Source organism: Xyrauchen texanus, chromosome 4 (assembly GCF_025860055.1).
Source record: "Xyrauchen texanus isolate HMW12.3.18 chromosome 4, RBS_HiC_50CHRs, whole genome shotgun sequence".
In the NCBI taxonomy this organism is placed as follows: Eukaryota; Metazoa; Chordata; class Actinopteri; order Cypriniformes; family Catostomidae; genus Xyrauchen; species Xyrauchen texanus.
Genome location: NC_068279.1, coordinates 56,436,087 through 56,454,896, shown reverse-complemented (window position 1 = coordinate 56,454,896; position 18,810 = coordinate 56,436,087). Strand labels below are relative to the sequence as shown.

Here is an 18,810-nt window from a genome sequence, read left to right as displayed (position 1 = left end):
CACCGACTGCTATTTTGAGCCCTTCAACACAGGATGGGTATACTCTACAAGAGTCTCAATGTCCAACACTTTTACGCTTCAATACAGGACACAAAGCTTTCAAGCTAAAAGGTTAGGACAGAAAAAAGTGTCGCAAGTGGCTGCTGCAGGCTAGAGTTACAGGCTAGAAAGAGTGGTTATGGGGAAATGGGTGCACCCAAGACCAAACCTACTGATGACCTGGTTCAGTGAATTGGTTACCTCCAGGTTCTCTCCTACCTATCTCCCCAATTCACTTAGCAGAACCTTCAGATCAATGGCAATCGAGGGTTTGTTGTTGGTGAAGCAGCATGTTGTCAACACAAAAGTGGGGATGGTGTTGCCAACACAGAAGTAACAGTCTCTTCTACTGTCAATGTCATCCTCATGCAACTCGTGCAACACATTCCAGTGCGTAATGTCCAGTGAGTTATGTAGATAATCTATAGATTATCTGTATAAGTGGTTCGAGAGTGTTGGGAGAATACATATGTTGATCATAATGCTTCATGGGAAAGGGCGGTTGCACCCTCACAATACATGAAAAGGGGAAGAGGAGCTGTGCAGTGATTGTCATATGTGTTTAAAAGTCTGACGGCCTGAAGAAAAAAGCTATCCCAAAGCTGGCTTCCTGATGCTGCGGTACCGTCTGCGTGATGGTAATAGCAAGAACAGTCAATGGCTTGGGTAGCAAGAGTCTTTGATGACCCTTAGAGCTTTCCTCACACTGCCGGGTGTAGTCATCCTAGAAGGAGAGAAGCTTCTGAAAAAGATGTGCTGTGGTGCATTTCCCAAAAGCATCATTAGCCAACTTCTGTATGGTTGCAAGTTCCATTGTTACCAACATAGTTTAACGATTTGTTGTTTCCCGAAACCGTAGTTCCAATGAACATTTGTTTTTGAAGAGTGTGCATGCGCGTATGTGCTCAAGTGCATTGGGGAACCCTCAAAGTCTGATGTAAAGGGAAACCCATCTATTGCAGCTTATTGTGGCGAGATGCATATGCAACAATCAGCATTACCCCTGGCAAAGGCAATCAATGGAGCCTCTTGGGCTGATCGCTCACACTGGAGCAGATTTATCCAAGAGGAGTGGGATATAAACGCCAGCAAGAGAAATAAAAGGTTTTTGGTCTACGTGTTAATGAGCTTTTATAATATGATATTGACAGAAGTTATAACTCCATTAACGTGTGTGCATGTAACGCCATTAACGACAGCTCTACTTTGTTCAACTAATGTGGTTTGAACGATAGACGTGCGAAATAGTTACTACAGTTTCATGAAACAGTTGTGACTAGCTAGTTAATTTCTCCAATGATGCATTGTACTATGGTGATTAAGCAGTGTGTTACGTGGTTGTATGGGAAAGCACACCTGGCCAGTTTGCAAAATCCATGCAGGGCTGACAAGTGCTTGAGGACAGTGCAGTTCCTATATCAAATGGATATGCAGCCACTAGTGTTAATTGTGATGGGGTGTGCTCTCTGTCCTGTCTCCTGAATTTCACCACTAGCTTCTTGGTTTTATAGACATTGAACAATCAGCCATAAGAAAATGTTGCTGTTTATTTACAGTTTCTTATTTGGATAGAGCTGTATTGTTTTGGCCGCAACTATGTGTACTATACACTTCCTAATGCAACACGTCACAGTATCTGTGTAGGCCTCAATTTTCTCATGGAAGGCTGTCTGGAAAACTTCCTAATTCAATGATCAAAACAATCTGCAAAATAACCTAACTGTTCTGAGCAGCACTGGATCGATATGAGGGCAAGTGAATACTGAGTGGTCCGATTTGTAGCCTGGTGGCAGGGGAGGAATTTTAAAACATTCTGGGGAGGAGAGTAGCAATGGTCCATATTTTGGTCCCTCTGTTTGCTATATGTGATGTGTTGAAAATATTTGGCATGACTGTTCTGAGTGAACAGTCATGTTAAAACTTATTAAAACTGCCGGTCCCAATGAATAACAGCCTAAGGCTGCAAATATTCTCATATAATTCTCTGAGTGCCTTGTCTGTGTTGGCCTGTGGAGAGACATACACAGCTGTGATAATTTCCCTTGTAAGTTCCCTTGGTAGCATAAGGTACTCCCATCTTGCTTTTCCCTAAAATAGGTTTTTTCTCCTTGTTCATTCAGTGCACAGAGAACCTCATGGTCTGCTTTCTCTGCAGATTTCCAGGTTTCTGTGAGGCAGATCTCTTGTCTGATGTTGGAAAGAGATCAATGCCCTGAGTACACAGTTTGTTGTTCAGGGACCAAATGCTTGCAAGTAGTATGCAGTAGCATACTAGCATCTTAGCCTGACCTGAATGCTAGCTCTCCTTAACCTTAAAGTTGCGGGCAGGCTGCCCAGACAAAGGGCTCCACTGCTGTATTTGTAAACATGGTATCAGCATTGAGTAATTCAAAATCTGGTTTACTGTGAGTGATGGTTGAGTCAATTAAGAGAAGCTTTTGCTTGTCATAGACAATTAGACTGACAACGACCAAGATAAAAAAGACAAGTAGTAACAACAACAACCTATGAAAACACGCTGAAACAGCTTGCAACCTAGAAGCCAGTGCCATGTTGAATAATATGGATTTTTACACACTAAATGTAATTCATAATAGCCAGTCCAATAACCAATTCAACCTTTGAAATTGTATTTTGTGTTAATTTTAGACAGTGTGAAAATAGTACAGATTATTTTTATTAGTAATAGTATTTATTACATTTTGGTCATACCATGCACAGTGTAAATGCAGCCAACACAGCAGGTACCGTAAGTGCCACCATTACAATTAATGAAGTATATAATGATGAATGATAGTATATACAACACTTCAATGAAACAACAGGAAACATGCAAATATTCTTTGAAAGGAAAAATTTAGTTTTGCTAATGAAAGCATGAATGCTGAATATTTGACACCAATCTTCTTCAATCTGCAAATTAGCTTCCATACGTCTCAATTTACCTTGACATACAAACACTCCAATCCCAAGACATCACATGATTCATGACTCAAAGTACAGCACTTAACAGAAATATGATCAATCTGAAAAGGTATTAGACAACCACTTCTACTGACAACTGAATTGGGAATTGATTTTTGATATGTCTCATAGTAAATCTATGAAGAGGTTCAGTTCCATAATGTGTATTTTCTTTATAGGGGCAGACAACAAAGGCTCTAAATGAACAGACTCTCAGTCAGGTGTGATGTCAAAGAAAGGTATTAATGAAATACCATAATAGCACAAAATCAAAGCTGCCACACTGAACACAACACTGAAACACTCTGCAAAAGGTAAAGCTGTGCCTCCAATATAAAATAATAACTAAAACAAATAATCAGGGTGTTAGCCAAGGCTATCTGCTCACTGTACGACCAGCGCTCTGAAATCAATACAGGCCTGTCCCTCGATACTCTACCAGCTGTTCTTTGAGGGGTATTGATCTCCCTAAATGTAGGGGTCTAGAAACCTCTTGCCTCTGCACACCAAGCAAGACAGCAAGGAACCTCGGAAGAGGCCAATGTGTGACTTGATGTTATCAATAAAACTGCCTCCCGCTACAGACCGGAGTCATGGCCAGCTGCTGTCACACAGAGCTGCAGTCGTGACTCGCCGCAGTGGAGAGCCTCTCTCTAGGATGCCAACACTCAATATCTCACCGGTAGGTCTGCCCTCTCCATCCATACCATTTAATGTTTCATTGTCGTTGTTGTCTTACTGTGTGTGTTTTATACCTTCTGGACTGTAGAACCTGCATGCTGGCACTTTTCCACACTAGAGCGAGCACCATACGAAGGTCATTTTCTGATTTACAAAGAAAATAAGAAGGACTATACGTGATCATTTTGTTTTAGAAATGAATAAAATATTCAGTTTGCCACAAAGCAACTTTGTTGATGCTCAATATTGAAAGGTCTTAAAAAATGTAAATCCTGACAGCATCCTGTCAAACAGTGATGACAAAAGTAAGACTCTGAAACGGAGAACTCACTGTGTCATTGCCGCTGCAGCTCTATCATGATGGATTGGTAGAGCAGCTCTTCACTGATTGGTGGAAAGTGTTGAGGGCCTACAGGAGTCTCCCAGTCATGAGAGAAAAAGAAAACAGAACCGGACCATAAAACCATGACCATGATTGAGATTATATCACCCTCCATTTACACTGCTCTTCATGCAGTATTGACCATCTCCAATAATTGTAGTATTTCTGTGTAACTGAAATGTCCCCTTGTAAACTCAAACAAATTCATTTTCCTGTTTGATTTACATATATACACACATATACATATAAGCAATTATTTGTCTTACCCACGGATCAATATAATTCCTTTGAAGTACAACTGCTACAGGCTCAGCTGCTCTCATGTATAGGCCACCTAACTAAGGACTTTATTCAGGAATTTGCTGTTTTTCTCTAAAACATTCTGCCTACTATGGACAATCTTATAATTCTTGGTGATTTTAATATTCATATCTGCTGTCTTTCCAAGCCACTGGTTAGGAAGTTTGTGCAGATTATTGATTTTTTTAATCTCACACAGCATATTTCTGGCCCTACTCATGAGCACAGTCATACACTTGATCTTGTTTTATCTTTTGGCATTTCTGTACAAAATGTTGAAATCTCTGACTTTTGTCATACACTGATCATAAACCTGTTGTTTTTAATGTTACAGTATATTGCCTGGGCAAACTTTAAAATCGTACTCCTCTGGGTCCTTTTCTCACAGCGTTACCACAGCTACGGCTAGTCATTTTTCCTGAAGCCTTCTCCACTTTTTCCAAAAGTATTCCGAAATTAATAAACACAAATTTAGGAATAGAAGAGATAGTTACCCATTTTAATAATACCTGCACTTTTATTTTAGACTCTGTCGCCCCTTTTACATTTTCAAAACCTAAACTTAGGACCGAACCTTGGTTGAATAGTAATACATGAGCTCTCAAACAGGATTGTAGGAAAGCTGAGCGTAAATGGAAAAAAGACAAATTGCAAGTGTCTTACGAACTCATGAAATACGCTCCATCCGTTTACCAACATTCTATAAAAGATGCAAAAAAAACAAATATCACTCTGAAGCAATATCAAATAATTCTCACAATCCCAAAGTTCTGTTTAATACAATAACTAGAATCTTCTCTCCTACTACAAATTCAGGCCTTGATGCTACACCTGAGTGTTACGGCTGGTGTGGAAGTAGGACAAGACAGACGAGAGGTGCGGATCCAAACGCGGTTTTATTGTTAAACACAAAAATAAACAGACTCTGGAACAAAGAAAAGTCCACGATGGGAGAAACTAAACTAATATGCAGGTGAACATGGGTTGGGAAACATCCTCGAAGGGCAACAAACACGAATGACACAGCAGACAAAGGCCAGGGAAGCAACGACATGAAACGTGAACATTAAACGATCGACAAGGGAAAGGAAAACAAACAGGGTTTAAATACACGAGGTGATGGAACTAAACGATAAGCAGGTGAAAACAATGAGTGAGTGCTGGCAGGTGGTGAGGGCAAGGAAAGATGGGAAGTGTAGTTTTCTTAGACAAGGACTGGTGAAAACACGGGCCGGACCACAAGGAACGTGACATGGAGTGTGACGTTCTGAGTGAAACAGAAAACACGGGGCAGACATCAAGGGATCGTGACACTGAGACTTGTACAGTGTTTTTAGATTTTTTTTATGCCATACAATCTAGTATGACCATTGGGAGATTTGATCTCTCTGAACAAGTCACCTGCTCCGCTCTGTTTGATCGGTTCGAACCAATATCCCTCACAGATCTTATGGATATAGTGCAACAGATTAAGCCGACCACCTCTTTAGAGAAGTGATGGATACTATTGGCTCTAGTGTATTGGCCATTTTAAATAGCTCATTGAACAGTGGCTGTGTTCCGTCATGCCTTAAGCAGGCAGTGATCAGGCCATTTCTCAAGAAGCCTCATTTAAATATGACCGATCTTAAAAATTTCAGACCCATATCTAAACTGCTTTTTTATCAAAAATCTTGGAGAAAATTGTCTTATAATCAGCTTTCCCTATTTGTCTCAGGTAACAATATTTTAGATACATTTCAATCAGGTTTTAGATCGCAACATAGAACTGAGTCTGCACTTCTCAAGGTGTCGAACGATTTGTTGCTCACTCTGGATTCCGGTAAATCTGCAGTTCTAATGTTACTTGATCTCAGTGCTGTGTTTGATTCCGTTGACACGCTATCCTTCTTAAATGTTTAAGGGATGAGGTTGGCATCAAGGACACTGCTTTAGATTGGTTTACATCATACCTCTCAGATAGGACTGTGAGGGTTACGATTGGAAATTCGTCCTCATCTGCATTGTTCACTTGTGGGGTACCCCAGGGGTCCCTCTTGGGACCCATTCTATTTTCTCTGTATATGCTCCCTTTGGGTTCTATCATGAAGAAATATAATATTTCATATCATTGCTATGCCAATGATGCTCAGCTATATATTCCTCTTAGTTCTGATTACTCTTGCTCTTTCAATTCAATTTTATTTGTATAGCGCCTTTCACAACACACATCGTTTCAAAGCAGCTTTACAGAATATCAGCATTAACAGACGATAAAACTGTAATGTCTATAAAGTTGATTAATCATCATTGTGTAATTTAGATGAAATACGATTTTTAATAGTGTTTAAAAATAATTAAATGATAATTGTATTAATAACCCCAGTGAGCAAGCTGTAGGCGACTGTGTCAAGGAACACAAAACTCCATAAGATGTTGATTAATGGAGAAAAATAACCTTGGGAGAAACCAGACTCAATGTGGGGGCCAGTTCCCCTCTGGCTAACATTATGAATGTAATGTAAATATTAATTATGTATAGTTAAAATCATGGTTTAAAATTATTAAACTAAGTAAGGGTTAAGGGTCATTGTTTAAACATAGATTGTGTTTGAACTGTAAGATTAATGACCAATGTCTTTGAAGTCCATTTAGATTAATTGCAGAAGTTCACATAGATGCAATTGTCCTTGTTAATTGGCTGATGAAGGCTTTTGTTGGCAATAGTTAGTCTAAGCATTCCATTTCAAGATCGTAGTCCATAAATAGACTGAGGTGATGCAGGTTGGAGTTGGCATCATTTCATCCTCTGAAGTCCGTCATAATATATTGAAGTGATGTTTGGCTGGCACCGGCTGCATTTAGTCATCATCATTCGGCGACATGTAGCAGTGGAGTCCAACATGAAGCAGGAATGGTGCTGGATCCAGCCGGTTCTGGTGACCTCAGGATAGGAGTCCCGAGGTTGAGACAGGGAAACAAATAAAAAGATGTAAGCGTAGATGCCATTGAATTTATTGCAGAGTTAGAGATCATGCTCAATATTTCTGGTTCTGGCAGACCCAACTAAAGCAGCCTAATTGTGGGTTGGAGGATAAATCAGGTGTATGCTTGGCTAAATAGATGAGTCTTTAGTCTAGACTTAAACTGAGAGAGTGTGTCTGCATCTCGAACAGTGTTTGGGAGACTATTCCATAGTTTAGGAGCCAAATATGAAAATGCTTCTAAAATGATTTGAGGACATTAAATTCTGGACTGCAAAAAACTTTCCCCAATTAAATGAGAGCAAAATTGAGGTTGTTGTGTTTGGTCTTCCTGGTGCTGTCTCTGATATCACTAGGAACCTAGACACACTGTCTTAAAATGTTCATCCTTTTGCAAAAAATCTAGGTGTGATTTTTGACTCCAAGCTAAATTTTGGAAAACAGATAAATGCTGTGGTGAGGAGTAGCTTTTTTCAATTAAGGCAAATAGCCAAATTAAAACCTCTGCTATCATTTAAGGATCTGGAGACATTTATCCATGCCTTCATCTCATCTAGACTTGACTATTCAAATGCACTGTATATGGGGCTAAATCACTCATCTCTGTATCGCCTGCAGTTGGTCCAAAACGCAGCTGCAAGGTTGCTTACTGGTGCTAAGAAGAGGGAACACATTTCACCGGTTTTAGCATCTCTCCACGGGTTACCAGTGCATTATAGGATCCATTTTAAGATCTTTTTATTTGTTTATAAAGACTTAAATGGTGTGGCCCCTTCTTATCTGTCAGAACTTCTGAGCTATCAACAAACCCCTAGAAGCCTCAGATCTTCTGACAAATTTCTCCTGCAAATACCTCGCTCTCGCCTAAACTTTAAAGTGGATCGTGCTTTTTCTGTTGCTGGCCCTAGACTATGGAACAGTATACCTCTGGACGTTAGATCTGCCCCTTCCATTCCTGTTTTTAAATCACGCCTGAAGACGTATCTGTATTCCTTGGCTTTTACATTAATGTTTATTGAAGACTACATGGGTAATTTCTTGTTTTGTGTTATTTTTCTAATTAGTCTTTTTATTCCTCTGTGCCCTGGTATTGTTTAATTTGCATATGGACAGCACTTTGGTATACACTAGTGTAAGCCCGTTTATCGGTCCAATGACGGTCTCCAATAATATGGGTGAAGGTCTCTGCGCGTTACTGTCTTTCCTTGTACGCAACACAACAAGATAAAATGAAATACATTTTCTCTTATGTATTATCTCGTTATTTCATCTGACTCCAATAATGAAAAAGGTTTTTAATGATATCTGGGTATCATTAAAAGTGAGCGAATGTTTGATTATTCTTTTTAACTCCTTTAATTATACTTTACCCATTTAGATTAAGAAACTATGTCGATTTGAGGTCCTCACGTGTTTTTCTCTACACTGCGGGTCTCACGATCACAAGCGGCCAGTATTGGATCATCAAACAGAGGTAATTGCTATATACCTGAGATCGGTTACGTTCACGTATACACAATCAAAGATACTTCAGTATAGCCCCATGGAATTGCATACACTTGAATGTAACTTAACCTTTTCTTCAGTAGAGGTCATGGCCACTATTATAGATGTAAGTTGACCAACATAACTTCTCTTATAATAGCTTTGGATTGGCCATGCGTGGTTTCCCACGTACACTTATCTGGAGAAACATCAAATTAAAACAGAGGTAAGACACACCTGAATTTAGATTGGTCAAGCAGCGTTTGCTGTTCTAAACGGAAATTCCCTTTTTGTCTTTGCAAACCAAGTACACTTGAATCGATGCCAAATATTAGTCGTCACTAATCTGACGCAGACTTGCGGTAACATACGAATCGTTCAATCTGTTTGGGAAAAGCAATTTCAGAGTCAGTCAGAATAAATCAAATGTTTACAATTTATTGACCAGGTAAATAGAACAATAATTCAAAATCCAATTCATCGAGTGAAATCATCAATCAAGTATAATAACAGTAATTCAGAAATTGAGGAATATATAGACACATTTACCTGGCAACAAGAACTACACACAGCGATCGTGTGGGAAGTCTAATTACTGACTCCCAGAACCTTTCGTCCCTTCTCCTTATAAACCCAGATAATTCAATAAACTTACCAAATGGTGGTGTCTGTCATTATAATTAGATTTTGTTCCCCTGTTGAGGGGTTCACAACTGTGGGATCAGATTTTGTAATTGAATGGGTTCTTGCTTCCTGTAGATTTACATACAGGGGGTAGTTTGTATGGGGGATCTGGGGAAGGGCACACCTTTAAGGGGCACACCACATTTCACATATTTTATAACTTCTTTTAACATTTCATTATGGCTGGGAGAATGAGACCAGCTTACCAGGCGCACTGAGACACTTTAAATGATACCAAACATGTGTGTAAAAACAGTAAATATACCTAACATTGCATAGGTTTTTAGTGAGCTTTTAGTGAGGAGGAGGAGTGAGATGAAGAGACTTTAGAAGGGAGGTGTTAGCTGCACAGTCTGTTGCATCTCGGATTTTGCTATTACATATGCGAGAAAGGGTTCAGGTGTTAATTCTCAGGAGAGCCTTTTGTTTTCTCGAGGAGTAGCCCAGACTCACTGGCACCCGCCTTACACTAGTGTTCTTAAATGTGCTATATAAATAAATTGACCTTGACCCTGACCTAACATTCACTTGACCGTCCGAGGAAACGGTGCCTTTTTTGTTTCTTTTTGTGCTGGTTCCGCCTAGTGTCTGGAGTTGCTTTGTGTAGTAGCAATGTTGTGAAATAATCTGCATGTTCTTTGTGTTTATTCTGCCTATTGGCTTGAGTTTGTTTAATAGATTATCTTCTGTTGTGTAATTCTGAATAACAAAATATGTATAATAACACCAGACTTGAGTAATCCGACAGCAAAGTTGTTGTGGGGGTTCTCGTAGGTGTACATGGACTGTTTGAGTTTAGAGGGATGGACACCGGTTGGCGCTGTCGTGTGTTGGGTTAATGCACACATTTGTCTTTTTCTGTTTGTTTAGTTCGGGGGGAAATTCAGGGAAATTCAGGGTTTGATTGTTGCACCAATGTTGGTATGTGGTCTTTACAATTGAATTTTTGACACACAATCCTTTTTTTCTAATATGTCAAAATGTCAAATGTTAATATGAGTGGAATGTCTCTGGGTTGGGGCACCCCATAAAAAGACGAAAGGTTAATTCTTATTTTAAAAGTGTAAAATATGATATAGTGTTTCTTCGAGAAATGCATCTTTCCCCACAGGAAGCTGAACAATTTGGGAAGATATTGGCAGCGTTAGGGAGTAACGGAATACATGTAACGGGATTACATATTTAAAATACAAAATATCAGTAACTGTATTCCACTACCGTGGACAGTAGCTCTTCTGATAACATTAGGTGTTTCATCAATATGTGGTCAGAGGCGAATGATGCCAAAAAGACGTTTGATATGGTAGAATGGGATTATCTTTTTAAGATTTTGGAAATATACAGGCTTGTAAATACTTTTAATTGATGGATTAAGTTACTTTATAGACAACTGGAAGCGGCAGTACAAACAAATGGATTAATTTCAGATTATTTTACTCTGGATAGGGGCACCTGGCAGGGTTGCCCTCTTTCCCAATTATTGTTCTGTCTTGCCCTGGAACCATTAGCAGCCGCGATAAGAAGATGATAGTCCAGTGGTGGTGTGAATTATGGTGCATAAGCTTTTGCTCTGCGCAGATGATATTTTATTATTAGTCTCTAACCCCATTAGATCTATGCCTTGCCTCCACAGAATGATTCATTCCTTTTCTAATTTCACAGAATATAGGGTCAATTGGTCTGAATCCGAAGCTTTGGCTATGACAGCATACTGCCCAGCGACGGCTTTTCAGGCGGGCATCTTCCAGTGGCTCAAACAGGGCATTAAGTATTTGGACATTTTATTCCCAACAAATTTGTATGATTAAGTAAGAGTTCATTTAGACCCCTTAATAAAAAGGTTTTAGAGCGATGTGTGTAGATGGGCTTCATTACATTTATCTATGATTGGGAAGGTTATTGTTATTAAAAATGTAACTACCTGCTACAATCTCTCCCTGTAGATGTCCCCCTCTCTTATTTCAAGCAATTTGATAGCATAGTGAAGTCCTTCATTTGGAATGTAAATGTCCCAGAATAAATTTAAGTATGTTACATAGGCTGATTGACAAAGGTGGGCTAGGCCTACCCAAGAATATGTTTTATTATTATGCATTCGGTCTCAGACATTTGGCTCATTGGTCACTTCCACCTGAGAGAGCCCCTCCCTGGTTTTGTATTGAACAGGAAGTTCTTGCCCCTATTTCCCCATTGCAAAGCCTTTCTATCATAGAAATTAAGTTTTATCCTGTTATCTTGCACATGCACTCACTGGTGTGGACAAAAGTGTCCAGAGTGTTGAATTCAGACATTTATTTAAATGTTGTCTCGAGCATATGGCTGAACCCTAAAGTATATATTAATAAGTCCCCTTTGTGCTGGACAGAGTGGATTGTGAGGGAGGTTAATACACTTGGTGACCTATATGAGAGTGGAGTGTTGAGATCCTTTGAAAATTTGGTTCAACATTTTGGGATTCCCAGATCTGTTCTTTAGGTATTTACAGCTTTGCCATTTGCTCTGTACTATTTTGGGAGTAGCATACACCCCCCTACAGTGGCAGAGAGTGGTGATTACCACTTTTGGAAAAGGTCATGAGGCATCAGTGTATTACTCGCTGCTAATTCAGAGCCTGAGGGACAGAGCTTTAACTTCTATCAAAAGATTATGTGAAAAAGATTTAACTTGGTATTAGAGGAGGGAGTGTGGGCTATGATTCTAAAAAAAGGCGAGTCTATATCTAGATATATATCTATATCCTCATGCAATACAAGATTTTACATAGATTATGTACCCCCTCTAGAATGCATAGACTTAGTCTTAAAGACACACCAACCTGCTGGCGATGCCAATCAGAAGATAGGGACACAACCCATGTTTTTTAGTGGTGTGTTAAGATCCCAAAAGTTTGGTTGAAGGTTCAGAGTTTTGTGTGTGATGTGTTTGGCACTCAGGTTTCGTTTTGCCCCAGACTTATACCCAGTATTTTAGGTGATGGGATGGTCATCATTATAGGATATAAACACATAAATATTGGGTTCTGACCAGCGTTACGACAGGCAGACAGACTGTTTTAAAGGGATGCAAGTCGGTTGAAGTGCCCTCATTTTGGGAGTGGTGAGCGGAGATGGGGAGGGTGGCAGCTTTCGAGGAGGTGTCATGTAGAAGGTTGGGGATCTGGGATTCATTTGTTGGGATATGGGGCAGTTATTTGGTATTTTTGGGGGACTCTTGTGGAGGGGCTGTGGAGAGAGAGGTGTAGTTTTAGATGTGTATGATTATTATTATTATTATTGTGTGTGTGTGTGTGTGTGTGTGTGTGTGTGTGTGTGAGTGTGTCACAAGCTCACTGTGGGGGCCCAGTTGCCCTCTGGCTAACAGCATGAATATAATATGGAATGAATATAATATAGTTATTTATGTGAGGTATTTCCAAACTTTTGATCGGTTGGTTGGACATCCTCAACAGTCTGCAGAACAGTAATATAAGTGATAAAGAGATAAGATAAACCGAATGACAGACAGACACAAGTTCACTGTAGAAAGGGAATATACAGTAGCCTCTGACAAGACAGATGAGATTGTGACAGCTTACTCCTCGTGTCACCATGGGAGGCTCATATGAAGAGAAGAGAGTGTGTGCATGTGTGTCTGTCTGTGTAAACTTGTCGACAGGGATCCTAGGCTTGTGGAAGATAAAGACCGCTCACTAGAATGTAAACACTCAGTGAAGTGGCAGTGGGGCAGCGGCTGGGAACACGGAGGTCGGGGTTAAGAAGCGGCTGCTTTCCATCTTAACCCCCTCGTAGGGGCAGACCAACAGTGTAATGTAAAGGAGAAAGACATCTGATAAAGTCTCTTAGTACAGCAACACATCACATACAGTATGGCCTCTCACTGACATTTCAGAGTGAAATATTATCATGTCCACTATCATGCAATTGCAATCTATGGCATCAAAAAACAAGATCATTTATTTAAAGAAATGATTCATCCAAATATAAAAAAGTTGTCATTATCTACTCTCAAATCTAATTCATGCTTCTGCACATTCAAATCTAGTATGTTATCGATACATGTAAAAACCAACAAAGCTTCTGTGCATTTTTTCATCTCCTCCTTCTACATATGTAGAATACAACTGAATAAATTGTTCATTGTTAGTTCATGCTGGTTCACAGTGCATTAACATCTAGGTTACTTGTGTAATCCCTGTTCCCTGATGGAAGGAACGAGACGTTGTGTCGATTGTAATGACAAAAGGGGCTACTTTCAGGAGCCTCGGATACCTCTGAATATGAAAAATGCCAATGCCAAATTGGCGAACAGAATTTGCATGTCCCGCCCCCGGACATACGGGTATAAAAGGCAGGTATCGTGCATCTGTTCAGTCAGGTTCTGCAGTGAGGAGCCGAGAAAAAGGTCCGGTCATCACAGCGGCTTGGTACAGTGTTGTGGCAAGTGGGACACAACGTCTCGTTCCCTCCATCAGGGAATGGGGGTTACACTAGTAACCTAGATGTTCCCCATCTGTCACTCACTCGACGTTGTGTCGATTGTAGTGACACAAGGGGTCCCTATTCAATAGCTCCACCTACACTGAACCGTGTTACGTGATCTGCTGATCCTGGTGCAGCAAACTATATCGTGCCAAGAAGCATGAGCATCAGACTGTACGTAACACTCCTTGATGCCCCACTAAGACGTCATATTGTTTTTATTAGGTTCCCGGCATCCAACCAAGGATTCTCTTGGGAGGTGGGAACAAGCGACGTGGCAAGCATGGGAGCAGACCACGACAGCCGCTGCCTTTTCTCTCTCTATGTTTCTCCTCATAGAGTGATAGATGTGGCTGGGCCATTTAATGCTATAACACGCATCGCGGAAGGCGTTCTTTTACAACTCCTATTCTTTCAGAGGGAAAAGACTGCACGGAAACCACATCCTGCCCAGGCTGGGGGGAGATTAAATGCGGTGAATACGTCCATGTGGAAGAGGCGAGTGGTAGATTCTACCAAGCGTGGGAGGAGTTGCTACAGACACAGCAACCGGGAGACGCGGGTCCGGCGGCAGGGGGACTGTACCATGGAAAATACGCACAGGGTGATTAATCTGTGATGGTCAAACCCTGTGGAGCACCTATTCCAGTACAGTACCAGGTCTGGTTGGGAATTCTTCCGCTGAATTCACAGACCAGAGGGCTAGTGAGGAAAGACATCCAGGGAGCGCGAGTTTAGTGGACTCCCCTGGGAGATAAAGCGCACGCGTTCGCCTCAGTGGAGGGGAAATGCGCCAGAGCAAGCGGTACACCCGGTCAGTTGTTTGTAGCACAACACCTGACTGGAACACAAATTCCCAACAATAACCGCAACAGAGATAAGACACACATTTTCTACCACTGACAACACCAGCGGGCACAGGTGCACCACAACAGTGCCTTCAGTTCGGTACATGCAGTTATATGAATGATTAAATATATTAGAATGTGTGAAACCAATATTAAACCTATATATAATGAACAACACAAACCGCTAGAACTAATATGAAAAAAGTGTTAGGAATTGCAGAACAACACGGGACCGCACAGAACCAAAACTTAACAGAACAGAGTGTCTCATGGACCACTAGAAACTGCGGATCAGATAAATGCATTTGAAGTTTATACTAGCTAGCTCGCTATTTTTCCAGGCTGTCATGAAACTAAAAATATAAACATGTCGGACTTAGATAAGCCAGAGATTGAAGATCCACTCTAAAAATCTGTTGTTTGGGAGCATTATGGTTTCACAGTAAACCGCAGTAATACTGGACAACAAGTAGTGAACAGGTTTGTAGGCTGTGAGTCGGCTCTGTTTCACCAAAGTCGGTATGTCTCAGTAAGCGCATCTAAAATGATGACTCATTTGCGGCAACATCATCCACATGCATCTCTTGAGTTTACGGGAGCAAAGCGTAAAGAGCCTGTGCAAGTTAGTCTTGCCACCACGTTCAATCAGATCCGCCCTCTTCTCTGATAATGTGGAAATTCTAATGTTCCTGAAAAAAAAAGTTTAATATAGTGATAAGTACAAGTGGTGAGCTGAAAGGCAAAAGACACAGAAATCTGCACTGCTGATGTCTTAATTGTGTTACATTTATTATAACTGCACTTTTTTACTTTTATTATTATTTATGTTTTTATACAATGTGCATATAAGAGGCTCTTAAGTTTTGTATAGTAATTTCATTGATGAAATAGTGCAGTCATGTATAAATGAGCATTCACTGTGTTTTCAAAATAAATCATTTAAAGAAAGATTCTTTGTTTTCCCCGCTGTAGTGAAACTGTACCGAACCGTGACACAAAAACTGAGGTACGTAACGAACTATGAATTTTGTGTACTTTTGCAGCTCTAACTTATTAAATGCAGCCTTTTGCGATTGACAAAACTATTGTTTGTTTTCAAAAGACTTTGAATAAAATGCACAGATCATATGAACTACTTTAATTGTGCTTTTATTGTTATTTTAAGTCATTTTTGGAGCTTTACAGTACTGACTAGAGGTCTGCAACCCGACGGGACCCGAGAACCCGACATGTTTCGGGCTGGGTTGGGGTCAGTTTTTCAAGTAGTACTTCGGGTCCGGGTTTGTATGAATGAAAAAAATAAACAGGCTTACCGAACTTGTTTCACGCACGCGCTCTCACTCACAGATACGTGAGAAAGGATGAGTTAGGGGCCGAATGTGTTCTGTTTTCCCATTGTTTAAACACATGCTGGACCAATGTCTTTGACATTTACACCGTGTCTCACTTTTTCTTCAGCATCTCACACAGGACCACCATATTTTATACACCATGTCAAGTTAAAAAGAACTTCAAATTTTTCAAAAACACATCTTGAGACACCTGCACTCTTTTTCATTCTTTTCGCTGCATCTACATCGTTTTTAGCACAGTTGTCACAAAGATTCAATAATCTGAAGAAGTTCAGGCTGGATAGAGTGGAATGTTGCAGTGTTTCATTTTATTCCAGATTGTTCTGCACCAAGTGAAGTTTCAGCAAATAAACAGTAAGCTAATGCTTTTATCCCCTTCTGCTGTAGTGTCCTGAGTTGCTGCCGTGCCTTGTTAAAATTGTGTATGTTTACTGTTTCAGTACTGTTACGAATGTTGACTATTTGCTTACATAAACTACAGCCAATTGCAAAAGTACTTGCTAGGAGAGGAAATTGAATAGTAAGTGATTTTGGGTTCGGCCTTGAAATATGACTGTATCATTCGAACGGTCTGGGGAACGGGTGGGCTTTCATTGTAAGGCCCGTGCAGACCTCTAGTACTGACTATCACCCAAGACAGCGAGAAAAAGGTACATTTTAATGTAAAACATCACAAAAGTAACTAATGATGGATAAAAATAATATAATATATATATAATATATATTGTAGCACAACATCTGACTGGAACACAAATTCCCTACAATAACCACAACAGAGATAAAACACACATTTTCTACCAGTGACACATTTTTACAACTGCTGTATATCGATTTAACATGTATACCGCCCATATTTACACAGCAGAGAGAAATGATAGCATGAAACAGTCAATGTTCAGCAGAATTCACTTTCTAGAAGAGTTACCAGAATGGGGGAAGCAGCCAAGTCATTCTAACAGATAAGTAACAGGGTGGAATGTGAATGAATGACACCTCAAACATGAGCGCGGAAAGACAGATAGAAGTGACCACATTAGTGTAGAAAACCATAGTGAAAAATCATGTCAAAAGTGCAATCTGGTGAGCAGATATGAGAAATGAAACATTGTTCATCATGTCATTTCTACAAAGGCTTCATCTTATCTGGGATGGGGTATACAATGTCATGCTTATCTTTTACTCATTTGACTACAGCTGAGATTAATGAAAGCACAGGTGGTTGGTCAGCACATATGTTTGAAAAATACTTTATGTTCGTTTAGTCGGTCAATGAGGATCAACCGCATGCGCATGGGCAGCAATCCTGTTATTTTGAAACTATCAAAGGTGACATTAAATGTTCTGTTGGCCTGCACCCTGGTTGGGTATATTTGTACGAGAACATTTATTTGATGTTACATTGCAAATTCTTTGTCAAGTGTTTATATATACCATTATGCTGAACATTTTCCAATTCCTTCATCGAGACTCTTATGAATAAGTCCTAAAAATAAACCAGTATCATTGGTATCACAGTATCATCACATTGGTATCACAGTATCATCGTTCCTGCCTAGTGCAAATAAATCACAACCACCACAAATCAAGAACGTCAGTTCTAATCACTTCTACTTAATCTAGACTTTCCCATAATCAACTGGGAGGGAATTGCTTCAGTTCTGTTGCCTGGTGAGAAGACATCTGATGAAGCCGTGGACATGTTAATCATAACATATCTCGGCAATACATAACGGCTCTCATAGTAATATACACAAGACCTCTTGTGTAGAGGGAGGCGTATATACTCTGTGATTAAAGTGCTTAAGTGGTGCATAATATAATCTATTCTCCTCCCATGTCTCCCTCTCTCTCAGTCCTAAAGGCTCATCATACAGAGAGGACAATCACCAGGGTGATGCTTCTGTGTATCCTGCACAACACACTTAACAAGTACTTAACAAAGCAGCTTCTACTCTGATGAACATAGTCTGAAATATGAGAGTGGTTGAATGGATATGACTACATCCAGCTCTCAAATCATCTTTGTTATCTGACTGGATGGACAGTAAGTAGATCCTCAGGGCAAAAATAACAGCATCTGCATTTTGTCAAGCTTATCTGTCTTTTAGCATTTGCTTCCGTGAGTCTTCACAATCTGACCAACACTATTTTGATCTCATGCTTCTGTTAATTTGCAGCCATTTTCACGTGGATGAGTTGAAAAACCTCTAATGATTTAAAATCTAGGCTTAAATATCACCATTTGTCCATTTTTAAGGCTCTCTAGTTACTCTACTATTAATGGCAGAACTGTTTTATTGTATTATTTGGCTTTAAACCGTCATATGTCTAGTGCGTCGAGTACTAGCAGCAGCTGTTTACCAGTGGTGACAACTCAAATGTTGAATTGCTGCTAAGATCATACACCTAACTTTTTACTCATGGTGTCCCTTTGATCTTAATTCCAAAACTTGCAATATGCACATGCAAAACATCACTTCCATCTGCCTTCTGTGACTGCATTGCAAAAGCACATACTGTCAATATATGTGGAGTCAAGCAGCATTGAGACATGCATTATAATTAACAACTTAAACCTCATCAACACCCGTTCACTTCTACAAATTAGGCCAGATTGCATTCAAACCACTTCAA

General features: G+C 40.0%; 1 protein-coding gene across 1 annotated transcript; it reads left to right on the top strand.

The window, feature by feature from the left end:
* Window positions 1–2,752: 2,752 nt before the first annotated feature.
* LOC127641781 (uncharacterized) lies at window positions 2,753–18,133 on the top strand. The gene is made up of 3 exons (XM_052124645.1): window positions 2,753–2,783; window positions 7,736–8,359; window positions 18,030–18,133. The coding sequence occupies exons 1-3, from the start codon at window positions 2,753–2,755 to the stop codon at window positions 18,131–18,133; spliced, it is 759 nt and encodes a 252-aa protein (XP_051980605.1).
* Window positions 18,134–18,810: the final 677 nt, after the last annotated feature.

Excerpts from the sequence above, each read along its gene's own strand:
- LOC127641781 (XM_052124645.1), top strand. The coding sequence starts at position 2,753 with ATGCACAGTGTAAATGCAGCCAACACAGCAG. Across the intron at positions 2,784-7,735 it reads AAATGCAGCCAACACAGCAG|GTGTGATTTTTGACTCCAAG; the intron begins GTACCGTAAGTG and ends CAAAAAATCTAG. Across the intron at positions 8,360-18,029 it reads GTTTATTGAAGACTACATGG|TCCTAAAGGCTCATCATACA; the intron begins GTAATTTCTTGT and ends CCTCTCTCTCAG.